Source organism: Fistularia commersonii, chromosome 13 (genome assembly GCF_037954325.1).
Source record: "Fistularia commersonii isolate RoL2024-O1a breed Wild chromosome 13, RoL_Fcom_v1.0, whole genome shotgun sequence".
NCBI classification, from domain to species: domain Eukaryota; kingdom Metazoa; phylum Chordata; class Actinopteri; order Syngnathiformes; family Fistulariidae; genus Fistularia; species Fistularia commersonii.
In genome coordinates, this window is record NC_141296.1 from 6,208,888 (window position 1) to 6,224,818 (window position 15,931).

General features: G+C 38.7%; 3 protein-coding genes across 6 annotated transcripts; 2 read left to right on the plus strand and 1 right to left on the minus strand.

Moving 5' to 3' along the window:
• Positions 1 to 10: 10 nt before the first annotated feature.
• zbtb3 (zinc finger and BTB domain containing 3) lies at positions 11 to 6,726 on the plus strand. Its single transcript, XM_086158643.1, has 3 exons — positions 11 to 60; positions 1,981 to 2,813; positions 3,416 to 6,726. The coding sequence occupies exons 2-3, from the start codon at positions 1,981 to 1,983 to the stop codon at positions 4,479 to 4,481; spliced, it is 1,899 nt and encodes a 632-aa protein (XP_086014769.1). The 5' UTR covers positions 11 to 60; the 3' UTR covers positions 4,482 to 6,726.
• A 72-nt stretch (positions 6,727 to 6,798) lies between these two features.
• rnaseh2c (ribonuclease H2, subunit C) lies at positions 6,799 to 9,180 on the minus strand. Of its 2 annotated transcripts, none has more exons than XM_086158645.1 (5): positions 9,083 to 9,180; positions 8,644 to 8,804; positions 7,916 to 8,028; positions 7,694 to 7,813; positions 6,799 to 6,955 (listed from the first exon to the last, which is right to left on the minus strand). In XM_086158645.1, the coding sequence occupies exons 2-5, from the start codon at positions 8,795 to 8,797 to the stop codon at positions 6,932 to 6,934; spliced, it is 411 nt and encodes a 136-aa protein (XP_086014771.1). In that variant the 5' UTR covers positions 8,798 to 8,804; positions 9,083 to 9,180; the 3' UTR covers positions 6,799 to 6,931. The 2 variants fall into 2 exon arrangements, with proteins under 2 accessions (XP_086014771.1, XP_086014772.1); XM_086158646.1 differs by having other exon boundaries at positions 9,072 to 9,141.
• Positions 9,181 to 10,316: 1,136 nt separating this feature from the next.
• LOC147227739 (seipin-like) lies at positions 10,317 to 14,610 on the plus strand. Of its 3 annotated transcripts, XM_086158451.1 has the most exons (10): positions 10,317 to 10,435; positions 11,017 to 11,272; positions 11,363 to 11,441; positions 11,721 to 11,864; positions 11,983 to 12,018; positions 12,704 to 12,838; positions 13,101 to 13,198; positions 13,531 to 13,654; positions 13,777 to 13,849; positions 13,925 to 14,610. In XM_086158451.1, the coding sequence occupies exons 2-10, from the start codon at positions 11,022 to 11,024 to the stop codon at positions 14,017 to 14,019; spliced, it is 1,035 nt and encodes a 344-aa protein (XP_086014577.1). In that variant the 5' UTR covers positions 10,317 to 10,435; positions 11,017 to 11,021; the 3' UTR covers positions 14,020 to 14,610. The 3 variants fall into 3 exon arrangements, with proteins under 3 accessions (XP_086014577.1, XP_086014578.1, XP_086014579.1); XM_086158452.1 differs by lacking the exon at positions 12,704 to 12,838; XM_086158453.1 differs by lacking the exon at positions 10,317 to 10,435 and having other exon boundaries at positions 11,086 to 11,272; positions 11,368 to 11,441.
• The last annotated feature ends 1,321 nt before the right edge of the window (positions 14,611 to 15,931 follow it).

Consider the following 15,931-nt stretch of genomic DNA (forward strand, 5'->3'; position numbering starts at 1 on the left):
AAACCGTCGCGGCACAGAGGAAAAACTGTGCCCTTTTCGAAAACATCTGTCGAACTACCGGTAGGAAAATAAAAAAATAACAGTATTCCGCAATCCGGTTTCACATATCTGAATGTGCGCGTTTTTGTTGTTGGCATGAATTTTGAAGTCGTCAGAGATTAATGTAAAATTCAGAAGGGTTTCTTCTCTCCGCTGTGGTTCGATTGATTTGTCGAAGCTACCTACTTAGCAAGGAAGTATTAGCATAGTAAGCACGGCAATACCAGCCGACGCCTGTTTCGTCTGATTTCCTCTCCAGCTCTACGTTACGGTGTTGTCTATGTCACCCGTGTTCTTCTGCCGCTCTTCTTTCTTATTACAAATATACTTAAGTCAGCCCTTAAAGGACGACAGTGGCAGCAAATCAACTGATTCGGGTGTGTCACCATGGCAACTGGGAATTGACAACTGCTCTTGAAACGCATTACTTGTTTCAATGGTGTTATATTATATACCTTATTTTTCCATTTAAATTAACTGAATATTCAGTGAATGGTAAACAACCAAGCATTCTCCAGGACACATACATAGAATCCCAGTTCCGAAAATGTTGGGTCAATGTCAAAAACGTAAATAAAAACAGAATGCAATGATTTACAAGTCTCATAAGCTTATATTTTATTCCCAGTAGAACGTGAACAACATATCAAATGTTGAAACTGAGGCATTTTACCATTTTATTGGAGAAACACCCATTTTGAATTTAATGATGGCAACACCTTGCAAACAGTATTTTGAAAAGTAATTGGCACAAATGTAAAACAACTGGAAGGGTATTTGACAACAAATTAGATTTACTTGCAGCAATCAGCATCTTGACTGGGAATAAAAGGGACAATTCAGAGCCTTTCAGATGTAAAAATGGGTGGAGGATGGAGGTCACCCATCCGTAATAAACTAACTAAAAGCTCTGGAGCAATTTCATATGATTGTTTCACAACATATTTGTGTGTACTTTGAAGTTCTACAGTGTTCAAACAATTCAGAGAATCAGGTGTAGTCTCTTAGCTCCAGGAAAAGGTTGCATTTCAAAACTGGATGATTGAAAAAGGTTGAATGGTTGATGTGATCTTCAGGCCCTCTGCCATTTACATTAAGAAACAAGCATGATTCTCTTCTAGAAATCACTGCATAGGCACAGAACACTTCAGAAATCACTGTTGATGAATAGTTTGCCATGTATCCCAACAATGAAAACTGTATGACGCAAACAAGAAGCCATATGAACACAGGCCGGAAATGTGAAACAACATACTGCATCCATCACAACAGCATGGGTTTACCAGTAGAAAAAAATTAGGATAATCATAAATTAAGAAATCTAGCAAGAGACCCCAGAACTGTTGGGCATCAAGAAATCTATATCAGATCAGAAGGGGAAGACATTCCACTCCTAAAACTCCAGCAATTAGTCTCAGCACACTTCCCAGAATTTTGCAAACAGCTGATAAAAGAAGATGGAATATAACGCAATGATTAACATCCCCCTGTTTCAACTATTTTTGACATATGTCACTGCATCAAATTCAAATTGCGCTAATAGTTTCCAAGAAAGGTAGAATGTCTCAGTTTCAACATGTGAGACTCAGATCACTGAAAAACTCAGAAGAGATTTTTTGATGCATGTGACGTTCAGGCTGAATTTTGCATAAACAAACTTATTGTATGTTTTAAGCAGAGAATTTACTTTGTGTTGAGGGGTTTTCGTTTATCAAACTGTTCAACTTCATTGTGTGAAAAGTTTGCCCTCATATGTATTTAGGGTTTTTTGAACAAGAGGGGAGGAGTTCTTCATTATTTTCTCAACAACTTTAAAGAAAACTACTTAATATAATTTCAAGATGTCGTACACAACTTTCTACTGTTCTGTTGTGGTTGAAATAATTGGCAGCTGTCTTTGCTTTTATGTCATATTGAATATGTTTCTTTTCTATTGCTCAGATGATGGAGTTTCCACAGCACTCGCAGCAGTTGCTGTCAGCTCTGCGTTTGCAGCGCCAGCGGGGCTTCCTCTGTGACTGCACCGTCCTGGTGGGCTCATCCCGTTTCCTGGCTCACCGGGCTGTTTTGGCCTCTTGCTCGCCTTTCTTCCACATGTTTTACTCGGACTCTCCAGGTGGTAGTAGCACAAATAGCTCTAGCAGCTCAGTCACACTTGATAGTGACATTGTCACGGCGGCTGCATTTGGTTTGCTCTTGGATTTTATTTATGAAGGAATATTACAGCTGGACAAGTCTCCACCTGTGGAAGACATACTGGCAGCAGCAAGCTTTCTGCACATGAATGAAGTGGTGAGAGTTTGTAAGAGGCGCCTGCAGAGACGTGGACCCTTGGCTGAGGCAGATAGCACTCGCTCTGAAGAGAGTGCCTCTGTGAGCAAGGCCATAGAGATAGGAAGAAGACATCAGGATGATGGCAAAGTTGAGCCTGTGGTAAATATGTTGGATAACTCAAATTCTGCCAGCATATCCGCTCCCTTTTCATCAGTATCCATCATGGTAGAAAGGAGTCGTTTTGAATCTGGTCCGTCTGAGCACATGATTCATGGGGAGTCATCAAATGCAAGAGTTCAGACACCCCTGAGTTCGAACCTCGCTGACACAACCCAACCAGGAATGGATGTTCCACTGCTGCCCTTACATGGAGAGGTGATGCTCGGTGTCAGTGCAAGACTGTCTGCCCCCGGCTCTGAAAGTCAACCCAGGATGGCTTCTGGCAACCAGGCTGAAGGCCCAGCTCTCTGCAGCCCATGCAGCACCACAGAGACATACAGGTACAGCACAGATTTGCCGTGATATGAATGATAATCAGAAATACCTAAAAAAAAAAGGTCATCCAAAATTCGCGCCATGTCAGTTAATCCATAAAAATGTAATAATCTATTTTTTGGTTCCAGTCTGCGTTGTGTGTTTGCGGCACAATTTCACAATGACACAATCAAAAGTCCATTACGAAAAACATGCAGCTTTAATTTATTTGAAAAACTTTTTTTTTTCACCTTCAGGGATTCAGTATAGCAAAACATTCCCTTTAATATGTTATCATTTACCATGATAATATCTTATCGTGTTTCTGGTGATTTTATCTGTTTGTTTTACGGCGTGTCCACCAGCCATAAAAACCTATTATTATGAAGTCACCTATAACAGTAACAAAACCTTTTATCATAATCCTTTTGAATCACCATGGATACCTGCAAAGGTACAAATATTCCTTATTTTTATTGGTTAATTTATGTGACATTCTAAATGGTCAGAAAATATAATTTTCCATCATCAGACAGCCCCACTAAGTATGTTATGTTGTTCTTAAATGTTCTGATGGACTTTTTGTTTTTCTTAATGTTTATACCCTCTCATTTTTTGTCTTTATCAGTCAGACCAGCAACCAGCAGCCTTCCTCCTCTTCCTCTCTGGTTGCTGAGAGCCATATTGATCAGAAAACAGCTCCTCCCCAGACAGAATCCAGCCTCTCCCCTGCCCCCCATCTGGACCCTCCCGGCTTGCTGAATGAGGGCGAGTCTGCTGGACAACCCTCTGATGATAGACCGGCAGGTGGAGAACCACAGATGGTGATGCTGATCCATGCGCCGACCCTACCCTCACACTTGCAGCCCAACTCGTTGCATTTGCAACCGCGGGGTTGCCATCCTCCGATCCAAATCCAGAGCACTGTATCTCTCCAACACCAAGGACCAAACCTCCATCACTCTACGTCTGAAACTTATAACACCATGGGGCCTGGAGAAAAGACTGAAACTTCACCTACAGTGAGAAACAAAAGGTTTCTCACTCAAATAGGTGAAGGGGGAACTGAAAGCAGTTGTGGTGAGAATACAAAAGTCAAAGTGGAAGCCATTGTCATATCTGACGAGGAGCTGGAGATAGAAAAAGAAAGAGGCAGAGAGCATGAATCTGTGATGGAAGTGGATGATGATTATGATGAAGAAGCACATGAAGAGGAGCTAAACAGTCCTCATTTTCTCACATCCCGCCCACAGGGTCTCTTACAAATGGCCTCTCACTCCAGTGACTACCCATTTCCTCTCTCCCCCTCCTCCTCCTCCTCCGGTGCTGGACCTTCCTCCCAAGAATCCTTGGCTGCATCTTTCATTTCTCAATCATCAACTGCGCAGCAGCACTCAGACCCTGCCTCCTACTTTCAGGACTTCCAGGACCCTATTGGTAATTTTGTAGAGGATGTCCCAACATGCGGCGTTTGTGGAAAGACCTTCTCATGCACATACACACTAAGGCGTCACGCAATCGTGCACACAAGGGAGCGCCCGTATGAGTGCCGCTACTGCTACCGGAGCTATACCCAATCAGGGGACCTATACCGACACATTCGGAAGGCTCACGACCACACGCTGCCTGCCAAACGCACCAAGGCAGACACAGAGAACACACTCCCAGCACAGCCTCCACCTCCCCACAGCTAGCACATTCCACTCAATGTTCCACTCAACTGTATCTAGCCTCAAATTGAGGTTAGGACTTTTAACACAGCAGAGATTTGGTCCTCTGAATTTAACACATAGGATTTTAACTGACAACATTTATTTTTCCCTGCCCCACCATCATTACCTCAATATTTTCATACTCTGATATAGAATTTATAGCAAGCAAAAACTTGTACCTGCAGAATAAAATTGAGGATAAAAGAAATCTAAAAGTGTGACATCAGTATGTTTCCCTCACAACCAGTGGCTTCCGTGTTGCCATTATTTTTTACAAGTAAACAATTTTATAAACTGAAATATTTGCAATGACCTGTGATTTTGTCATTTTTTTTCTAAATTATGCAAATACATAATCACAAGAATCTTGTGGTTGAAAAAAGTATCACTTGCATCAATGGCAAACGTCATGTATCAGACGTCTTTAAATGTGACACTTTTAAATTTTTATCTGGTGTGTGGCATTGTGCTGTGAAAGCAGTCTACTGTTTGCATATGTATATTTTAATATTCAGTCGCAGTATTTTATTGTTACATGAAGTGATCATTCTAAAGTCGTTCTTGTACTTGTTGAACTGTGTGCTTTGACCTTGCTGCTTTATTTCAAGGGGGACATTTGCATAAATGGAAAAGAAATTGTCAAAATAGTGCTATTTCTACCTTGTTATGAGGGTTTCACTGTTACATCACACATGCAAACTTAGATAAAACAAAGGTTGTGCAACACAATATAATGGCAACTGTCGGCCCAATTATATAATGTTCTGTTTTGGTTGAACTCTTTGAGAGGTGTTAAATATTTTTATGCTTATTAATTTGTGGTGTGGTGTCAAAGATGTTATTGAACTTGGGGGAATAATAGCGTTTATATACATTTTAACATTGCTACAAATAATAGCTAATTGCAAAAAAAGAGCAACTCTTTAAAACTGACTCAATCTAAAAAAATGCAACTATTTTTTCTTATAATTGTAGGATGTTTGTTGAACTGCAGTTCTTTTATCTAGATTTACCTTTTGAACCAGAAAGGGCTTGTGTATCTTATTGAGTGAATTGGACCAAACAACTTCATTTTGCCTTGCCTCAGTTCCCGCAGTCAAAGATTAGAGAGGTATTTATGCTGAATGAGACAAAATATAAGAAACAAGACACAAAATGTTGTCAGATTACCATCGTAATCAAAGCGAAAGGTGCCTCCTGCTTTTTCTTTTTTGGAAAAACAAGAATTACTGCCACGTGTTAATTGGCGAAAAATGTTTCAAGTAAAAAATATAAATAAATGTAAAAAAAACATGTTGAAATAACTATTTGACTTGTAATAAATATATTATTACAAAATTGTCAGAATATAGTTTCCTCAAATGCTGACCACCTCCAAAAAAAATGAAAATTAGAGAAATAGCTTAACATTAAGAAAAAATGTTTTTCACTGTTCTCCTTTTTTCTTACCAGTACTCCAAAACCAAACATTTCAAAGCACGAGTTTACATATGGATAATTTTTACCTTCAAACTGCAGTGTTCATAAATGAACACTAATTAAAATGGTAGTGTGCCTTTTTTTCTAAATATACAGCATACTCATTGATAACAATTTCCAAAATATACATTGAAAATAATCTGCACTAGCATTTAAGAATTTACCTCTAATCAGCTCTTTTAGTAACCATTAAGATGTCAGAAAATAGCCTGGTAAATGATTTCTAGAAATGGGTTGTGATCCAATATTTTGTTTGCTCCTGTATACATTTGAACATATATTGTGATCAAAGCAATACATTTGTCCTGTCAATACTGATAAATCCAATCAGATGTTTGTGCCAGATTTAACATGGTTCCTTTTAGAATGTCTACCAATTAGTTCTCAGTAATGGATGCAAAAATATTTATTTCGTCAAGGATTATTTGATATAATTCCAGGAGAGGTGCTGGATTTTCTAAGCATAAAGTCTTTTGCAATTATTCCCTTACATCCTTCATTTACACTTTAACGTTGAGGGAAGGTTTTGAAAAATAAAGTAATTCTAGCCTATATTCCCCTGGATAGTTGCAGGACAGAAACAGAAGAGAAAAACACTAATGTGTAATGTTTTGCTTGCAACTAAAAATTACAAAGGGTCAGTCCACCAGGTGTAAGCACAAATTGTCACATGCTATTTTTTTGTCAAAATGCACAGTGTGCCTTAACAAGTATTTGATAACTTTACACCAACAATGGATAGTTGAGTCAGTAACAGGTGACATGGCAGCCAAAGGCCATAATGTTAAAAAAAAGCTCTCTAATATGAACATGGTGTAAGGTTTCAGTGAAGGCGGCGATGCAGGGCAGTTGATACCTTTTTATTTCAGTCGGATGAATATGTACAAAAATAGAAACTCAAAGAGCAACGGGTCAGTAAAAGCAAACTGTACAATAAAGTCTTCAACTTTTCTTCAGTCTTCTACTGCCCCGTGAATCTATGATCAGACGAAAAATTGACACCATCAGCCTTTATGTCTGCAAATTCATTTCTACATTACATTGAGTTCATAAATGTTTTGTTGGAGATTCACACTACGTTTGGCTAACCAGATAAAATAAAGTATCGTAACAGGAAATAGCAAAATCAGATTCCACCCCCCCTCTGATTTCATATAAACTTGGATCAGGACACACGCCTGTGACGACTGGTACGTAATATGTATTTTTAAACTACTTATTTACACTTCCCAGTTTACTCAAAAAAATATTTACATAATTAGCCTTTCTTAAATAATACATTGATATATTACATAATATCACTTTATTTTTTTACTACATAGTAGTGTGGTTATTGAGACATGTGATTTGCTACGCTTTTATGAAAATTACATCAATCAGCCTCCAATAATTATCAAAAGTCTTATTCAGGAATAACCAGCAAAATAAAGAGTGTTTCATTTAAATAGTACTGCAATGAGGTCTTATCAATTGATGTAACATATGTCACATATGTGGTAAAATATTGTGTTTTCAAGTGGTTTATTTCAAAATAAAAGCAACTAATTTCAAATGTTTTCTTTGTCACGTGTATATATAAGTTTCAGCTCAATGAAAGTGCAGTTAGAATGACTGCAAGCTTCACCTTTAAGATTATACACTGTGATTTGATCCAGTTATACTGGGAAAATTATAAATGGCTACTTCAACTGAAGGTCAGCTTTAAGAGCACTCACCGCCTCAGCCAGCTCAGGCCAGTCCATTGCCATGACAACCGCATCATCTGAGTTGGGAGGGGTCTCAAGATTCCAGTAGGTCAGCTTGTCAAACACAGAGGACACCTTCATTGTCCTATCCTAAAAACACACAACACAGATATTAAAATGCAATATCTAGGATGGGCTCCTTAAAGTGCCACTTTGCCACATCACTATATTGTGATTAACACGGGTGTTTACCTCCAGGTCAGATCCTGGTTTGTCGATCTCCATCAGCACCAAGCCAGTGTAGCCTTGTGGACAGCTGATCTCTTGCCCTTTCAGTCCACGACCCCTGAATGATACTGTCTTCTCTAGTGGAAGACAGGAACAGACAAAGAAGCGTAGATACACCTCTTCAAAGGCTTGTGTGGTAAAACAAGGGGGGGAAATACAGGACTGTCTCAAAAAATTAGAATATTGTGATAAAGTTATTTATCTTTTATAATGCAATTAAAAAACAAAAAATACTTTTTCATAATATTCTAATCTTTTGAGATAGGATTTTTGAGTTAAGATATAAGCCATAATCAGCAATATTAAAATAATAAAAGGCTTGCAATATTTCAGTCGATTTGTAATGAATCCAGAATGTATGACATTTTTGTTCTTGTAATTGCATTACAAAAGACTAAGAACTTTATCACAATATTCTAATTTTTCTGAGACAGTCCTGTATATGCGGAGAATTCTTCTGCAATACAGAGGTCACCAGCAGATCGCGGTGAATAACATTTGAGCAGCACCCTTCTATTTCAAAGCTAAAAGTTAGGTGCTTTCTAGTTAATATTTGTTCATTCTGATCATTGTAATGTTATTCCTGTAAAGATAATTTGATCATGACGGTCTGTACACGTTTTTGATCATGAGATAATAAGCTGATATTGAACGACGCTACTGACAGTAATCTGACACGGCATTTAATGTACCATATTTGCAGTCTTTGGTAGTAGCAGTGAAGTACTGAGAGACCTGGGCAGGGCCGTTGTGTTCAATCTCGCAGGGGAGCAGGTGGACCGGCTGCCGAGGTGCCTGACTCACGGATGACGCCTGGACGCGGGTTACATTGCTGGAACGAGACATGCTGTTCCTAGCAGACACACAACCAGAGAAACACTGTTTAACAGATAAAATAGATGCCGTATGAAGTAAGAAAATATATGTATATCTTCTAAATTAAATAGGAGTGAGTGATGAACATGGTTACAGGTTGACGGATGCAAACAAGCTAGCTTTTGCTTTTCGTCGCTCCACAGTTGACATTGATAACCGCGAAAAAAAAATTTGAAAGAGATAACAAGAAGCAGCTTTGATAGTAATTTCTTTGCTATTGTTATTGTGCTTTGTTATTAAATACCTTTTTTTTACCTGTTTGCGCGTTTAGCTCAAGTTGTCGTGTAAACGGACTGCCGGGAAGCAGAGACGGGCTCTGATTGGACAGAAAACTCTTCTTCTTTGGACGGAAGACATTTTGGCGGTTGGTTTCCGTTGCGTGGGGAAACAGCGACCCCACCCGGGTGACCTGCTCCTCCGTGGAAATGATTCCTGCACGCTGAACACGTCTTTACGTCATTATTTTGACTTTTTTTCATTTATTTTCATTTTGCCCTAATACTGTGTGCATTGGTTGGTTGGGATCGTCGATACACACAAAACAGGTTAAAAAATAATCAGACAATTATTTAATTATTAAAGACAATTATCTATGAAAGGATTCATTTATCAAAATTCTTCGTCTTTCGGCTTTTCCGAATCAACCTTTTCCATCAACCCTATTCTCTGTATCCCCCTCTCTCACACCAACTACCTTCATATTCTCTCTCACTACGTTCATAAATCTTCTCTTTGGTCTTCCTCTAGACCTCCTACCTGGCAGCTCCACTTCCAGCATCCGTCTACCACTATACTCACTATCCCTCCTCTGCACATGACCCAACCATCTCAGTCTGGCGTCTCTGACCTTCTCTCCAAAACATCTAACATGTGCTGTTCCTTATTCCTGATCCTATCCATCCTGGTCACTCCCAAGGAGAATCTCAACATCTTCATCTCTGCAACCTCTAGTTCTGCATCCTCACCAATGTCTTTTACACCTTTCCTTTCGTTCTGGCTGATCGTCTTCTATCACATAGTACCCCTGACACTTTTCTCCACCCATTCCAACCTGCTTGAACCAATCTCTTCACCTCTTTTCCACACGCTCTATGATTCATGTATCTAAATAATTAGTAAAATAAATAAATAAATAAATAAAATCAGCTGTATTTATAAACTTGTTCCCCAGGACTGTCCTTGTCGTGTATCCCTTGGGCTCAGCAATGCCTCTGTAAACAATGAATCAATAGCTTCAATTTATGTTTTTAACAATTACACTGCACATTAGATTAAAACAAGCATAAAGAGATTATGAGGACCTCTGGCATAAAATCATTTTTGCAAATATCATGGTTTACAGTTGGGATTCCCTCAAAGCAGTATATTATGTATGACCTTTATTACTAAAAACTCTCGACTCTAGTTGGCAACAGCAGATCTTCTGATGGAGGGGATGGGCTAAAGTCTGACCACTGGCTCCTCAGAGATCCAGTAGGAGTAGATTATTGGAGAACAGGGGTTTTTCCCGCTCATAACTTCACTGTGATTGTTTCAACCAACAGGCCAAGATACACCAGGGAACTATAAAGTGGAGCAACCGATTTCCAGGCATCATCAGAAACATTGGTGAGTTTTTGAAGGATAACCAAGCTCATGGGTTTACCTTTTAGATTTTGATTCTTTTTAGAAAAGTGTATAATATTTGTGTGTGTGTGTGTGTGTGTCTGTCTGTCTGTGTGCGCACGAATTAAAAATTTAAAAGATCAGATTCAGGTTCTCCTCCCCCCTGCTTCGTCCCAAGATAAAATAAAGCAGTGCAACTCCTGAGTGTTGACACAGTTTGTAGTCATCTGATGTTAAAAATCTGCTGCTTGTGACTCAGATTTCACGGAACAATTTCACAGCTTTTGGTACCATCAATGTGATGGTTTGTGTCTTGGGCCTAATATGATGGTTATAACAATAATCTTTACACAATTTATCTTTTTAATTGTGGGTCTGGACTCAGTAACTGGACTGGGCAGTTTATATGCAAACAGTTTGCTCTCTTCCTTCTCTTCATTTTTGAAAATTTTTCATTGCATGACTTTATGTCTTTTGATTTCTTGTATCTCATGCTTTGTGAATTTACAGCTGTGGCAACATATGTCCTCATTTGTTTTACTTTTTAAGTTTCCTTAATTGAGTGAGTACTTCTTCAATTGCAGCCCTCATGGATCAGTCTAATCATCTGCAGACTGAAGGTGGTGGACGTGGGATTCTCCATCTTGGTGCGGTGCTGCTGAGGCTGAAGGGTGCTGTTGTCAGTGCAATTTTGCGTACTTTTCAGAAAATTTTACAGGGCTTCGTCATGTTCTCTTTTATTTTTCTACTCCTTTGGATTGCCGCCTTTTTATATGGGAGCTTCTACTACTCCTACATGCCACTGGCAGCTTATTCCACTCCAGTGCACTATTATTACAGGTGTGTATGTGATGGTTATGGTTTACCCATAGTTGAAATTGTTTTTTTTGTCTTTTACCCTTCAAGTCTCATTCATGTTTTTATTTGTAGGACAGACTGTGGTTCTACAGACTCTTTTTTCTGCTCTTATCCTGTGGCCAACATCTCCCTTGTGAGAAATGAGAAACATGTATGTAATGTGTATTTGTGCATATATAACTTTAATTCATGTTAAGTTTGATGCAAAGTGCGATTGGGAAGAATGGTCTCTGTACTACTCTGTGCTGACTACTGGCTCAGTCATAACATAACATAACATAACATAACATAACATAACATAACATAACATAACATAACATAACATAACATAACATAACATAACATAACATAACATAACATAACATAACATAACATAACATAACATAACATAATTATTGAAGAAGTGTCATTTTTCTGTATCTATGTTCAGGTTTTAACATTTGGCCAGGCCTATCAGATCTCCCTTCAGCTAGACATGCCCGATTCACCGACCAACCACGAATTAGGAATGTTCATGATCAAAACAACTTGCTTTTCCCGGGATGGAGATCAAGTTGCCTCTTCCACACGCTCAGTGAGTTGCTGTTGAGATCTGTTCAGCTCCTATATGTATATGCTAAATCACATAGTTCTTCATCAGCACATTTTGCAAACCCTGTTGATTTATTGTTGCAATGCTGTATGTTTCTCAGACAAGACCACTGCTCTCTGCCTCCAGCTCTCGCTTTGTGAGTACAGCACTGACGTAAATAATCTTTTAATCACGCAAGCAAGTCACAGCTAATTTGCTTGTGCTTTTCTGTGGAGCTGTGACGGAAGGGGATCTTAGTAACAAGAGGCAATTCTTAGAAGAAAATGATCAAAACGGTCGGAGATGAAAAGGATCATATTATTGACTCTGACTTCATTAGTCACTGAGTGGCCACAAGTCTTCTAGGAGAATTTGATAAAATATAGCAAATTAATACATACTAGATGTTTATTCATTAAATTTAAACTATCTATCAGAAAAAAAAATACATGCAAGTCTTGACATAATGAAATTGTGGCAATGTTCTGTTGTATTACACTATACTTTTTAAGGAGTTCTTCCGAATCACTTGAACGGACAAAAAAATTGAAATCACTATGGTGATGTAATATCACAATAATCAAAACATATTCAATCGCCAACTTCCAATCAAGGTTTATGATATTAATCCTCCATCTTCTTCTTTTCCTTTCTTCAATTGTGAGAAATATGATACAATCAACTAAAACTAAAACTTTGAGAAAGAGAACCACAGCCAGTCCACTGAGATCAACTCCTGTTCATGTTCCCTGAAGGCACCACTGGGCTGCAATGCTGTTGCATAAAGTTGCATCTAAGAAATGGAATTAAAAAAAAGTAAATGAGGGTGACTGTGTCTTCAGAGTATGCTTAGATACCGCTCAGACCTACTGAGGACCATCACAACAATGTTGTTCCTCCCAGCATTCCTGACAGGAATCACTGAGCAGAAACAAATGTTGGAAGTAGAGCTCTTTTCTGATTACACAGATGATCCCGTGAGTATTTCACTGATATGTGTATGTGTGTATGTGTGTGTGTGTGTGTGTGTGTGTGTGTTAGGGTGTGTGTGTGTGTGTTTGTGTGTGTTTGTGTGTGTGTGTGTATGTGTGTGTGGGTGTGTGTTCAGAAGCAACACTGTTTGACAAGCTAACCTACTGACCTACTGTTAAGAACCCCCGAGTTGAATGACGTGGGAGAACATATATAAATGTAAATGTGTTTTTAAATCCTACAAAACTTGTTTTCCTTTCTGAACAGTATTCCCCTTCTGCCACGGCTGTGATTGAAGTTCTGGCCAAAAGAGTGCAGATCTATTCATCCGAGTTATATATCCACGCTCATTTCACTGGTATAAGGTGAGATTTATCTGCATACACAAGCTTGCACTGTATTTGTCCTTTTTCAACGTGTACGACAAACATAATATAGAAAGTGGATTAAGATACTGTTGGATGTCCCTGACAAAGAGTCATAGCTTCACCATCTCATCAACGGTTCACGTACAAATCTCCTTCCACACATCTCACACAACACACTGAATGTGCTCAGTGTGAAACACTCACTCTTTCGTTTTCTGTTTGTACAAATAACGACCAGTCAAAAACAGTACTCTTGTGCACCTTATTAATTGGTTCTGCAAAACCAGTACAAACAGATTTGTCTTTGCTTTTTCCCCCTCTCTCACCAGATACTTGCTCTTTTACTTCCCTCTCCTTTCAGCCCTGGTGGGCATATCGAGCAATTTCATCTTCCTTAGTGTCCTTCTAATCCTCAGCTACATCCGGCTGACCTGGAGATTGTCACCGGTGCAGGTGAGACATGTTCTCGTCAGACTCAGTGTTGCATATCTGTCTGTCATATCCAGAGCAAGACCATGTGGTTTCCTGTCAAATTATCTTATCAAAGAGTGGGGATTTGTGGATTTTCATTATAGACGCAAGCAAATGGCGTGTTGCCAGAGAGGGAGGATACTGCAGAGAATGACCAAAGAGACAATCAAGACACAGGTACGGATAGCTTCCCCATGTTTTCCAAAGCATTTACGTAGTGTGTCTAATAGACGCTAATACATTTTTTGGCAGGCTCTGCAGAGCAGCTGGGTCCCCTTCACAGAAGCTCTGAAAGTGGAATCTGGAATGGGCCACATGGACAATTTGGCAACAACACAGAGCAGTAAAGCAAACAAGCAAATGTTCTTGGTAAAATAAATGATTCCTAGCGCCCTCAGTCATGATGAGAAAGACAGCATCGAGCAATCTGGAGGTGAAAAGATGTCGATTTTGGAGCAATATATATTTGAAAATGACAGAAAAAATACTCATACATCACTGAAAAAGTCAAACGTTGGGGAGTACTAAAAGCGACAGTCTTCACACTTCGTTATTTCTGATTTATGAAAAAGACAAGAAATTCGCTGCCTTTTCATCACTATGTACTAATCATCAAGAGGGGGTCTCATCTATTCATCAGTATGTACAACAAGTGCAGGAAGGGGGAGGGAGGTTAGAGTCTATCCCAGCTGTCTTTGGGCACGAGACAGGGTTCACCCTGAACTGGTTGCTAGTGAATTTCTTCTTGAAATTCAAATCCAGACAAGGAGATTTCGACAAGAATTCCTTTTATCTTCTATTACAAATCAGAGGAATAAATCAGATCTTACAGGCAGGTGTAAAACTTTTATATTGCATCCGACGTTCAAAAATAAATCTTAAGCCATTTTCCATGTTTACAAAAAATGAGATTTACCCTGAGTTAATAAAGAAACCATTGAAGCAAGACTGTGTTGAATGGTGGTCATTTTCACATTTATCTTTTTTTTTTTTTTACTACAGATTCCCATACATCAGAGAAGCAGAGAGAAATAGTGACAAATCTGAGAAACACAAAAAAATGTAAAAAAAATGAAGAAATTATCAATGATTCAAAAGAAAAAGACCAAGAAAGCAAATTTCTTTTAAAGCTAAAACAAAATGTAAAAACAGCAGCACGTAACACTATGCTGATATCTGGTACAAATTACATGCATACAAGAAATTTGTTTTATGAAACTGATGGTTAAATTATTCCAATTCATTAACAGTATGCATTTATTTCAAGCCAGACCGCAGATTGAAGTAAAAGCGAGGAAATTTTTATTATAATATGCTGTGAGGTTTCAGTGACTCGATATTGCATATTGTATTTATTCCAATATACTGGGTTTCAAAAGGATTGCTGCTATTGATATTGTTTCCCATTTCCCACGAATGGAGTTGGAAATATGTTAAATTTATTATTAAGCTTTTATTATTTAACAGTGTCCGTATTCATATAAAAAGCTGAAATACGTTTTATTTATTTTTTTCTTATGTGGTTTATTACAATTTTACATAATTTGACTTTTGGAAAGTCTGACTGGACTTGAACGTGACGTTTCCACCAACGTGTCGTGCAGGGAAAGAGCGCGACGCCACGACGTAATAACTTTCAGATTCGGTTGAGGCTTCGTGTTATTGGCACGAATCTTATCTAATTCTAAAATGTGATAATAACTCAAGATAATATGTAGCACAGGTTACGTTAAAGTGTTACTTTCTCTCAATGAGCTCGGCATGAGTCCCTGCCATTCTCCGTCGTGCTCATGCTAACTGCTATTTCAAGCTAGCATCCTAGCACTTGATACGTAGTTGCAAAAGCTACCTGCTAAACAGTCCTATCTTATATACATTACTTTACAATATTGTGGTTTCTCCGGTCAGATCATGTATTAAGTCCCCTAAATTAGTGACAGACGGTTTTGTATGGACAAACTGAATCTGTTCAGGAACCACTACCCCCTTTTGGTTGTGACTCGGGTGGTGAACCAAGGTAAGTTGGACTCCGTACTCTTGGGCCAAGACACGGCCTGAAATACCCGTCAGTTGCTGTTTTACCATCAACACCAAAGAGGCTGGCAAAAGTATATGTTTAATGAAAGTTTAGTAAGTGCAGACCAGAAGAACGAGGGTGGTTGGAGACTTTAATTATAAACTAACACTCGTATGAATTGTATCGAGGATAATATGTGATGGGGAGTGTGTCTGTGAAGGCTCTCTGTCATAAAGGTCATG

Bases quoted from the DNA above. Each gene is read 5' to 3' on its own strand.
- rnaseh2c (XM_086158645.1), bottom strand. From the start codon at position 8,797: ATGTCTCGTTCCAGCAATGTAACCCGCGTCCAGGCGTCATCCGTGAGT. The intron at 7,814-7,915 runs GTAAACACCCGT...GTGTGTTTTTAG, and splicing joins AACCAGGATCTGACCTGGAG to GATAGGACAATGAAGGTGTC. The intron at 6,956-7,693 runs GTGAGTGCTCTT...GTCTGATCATAG, and splicing joins GGCCTGAGCTGGCTGAGGCG to ATTCACGGGGCAGTAGAAGA.
- LOC147227739 (XM_086158451.1), top strand. From the start codon at position 11,022: ATGGATCAGTCTAATCATCTGCAGACTGAAGGTGGTGGACGTGGGATT. The intron at 11,442-11,720 runs GTATGTAATGTG...ATCTATGTTCAG, and splicing joins TTGTGAGAAATGAGAAACAT to GTTTTAACATTTGGCCAGGC. The intron at 12,019-12,703 runs GTGAGTACAGCA...CTGTGTCTTCAG, and splicing joins CTGCCTCCAGCTCTCGCTTT to AGTATGCTTAGATACCGCTC.
- zbtb3 (XM_086158643.1), top strand. From the start codon at position 1,981: ATGATGGAGTTTCCACAGCACTCGCAGCAGTTGCTGTCAGCTCTGCGT. The intron at 2,814-3,415 runs GTACAGCACAGA...TGTCTTTATCAG, and splicing joins AGCACCACAGAGACATACAG to TCAGACCAGCAACCAGCAGC.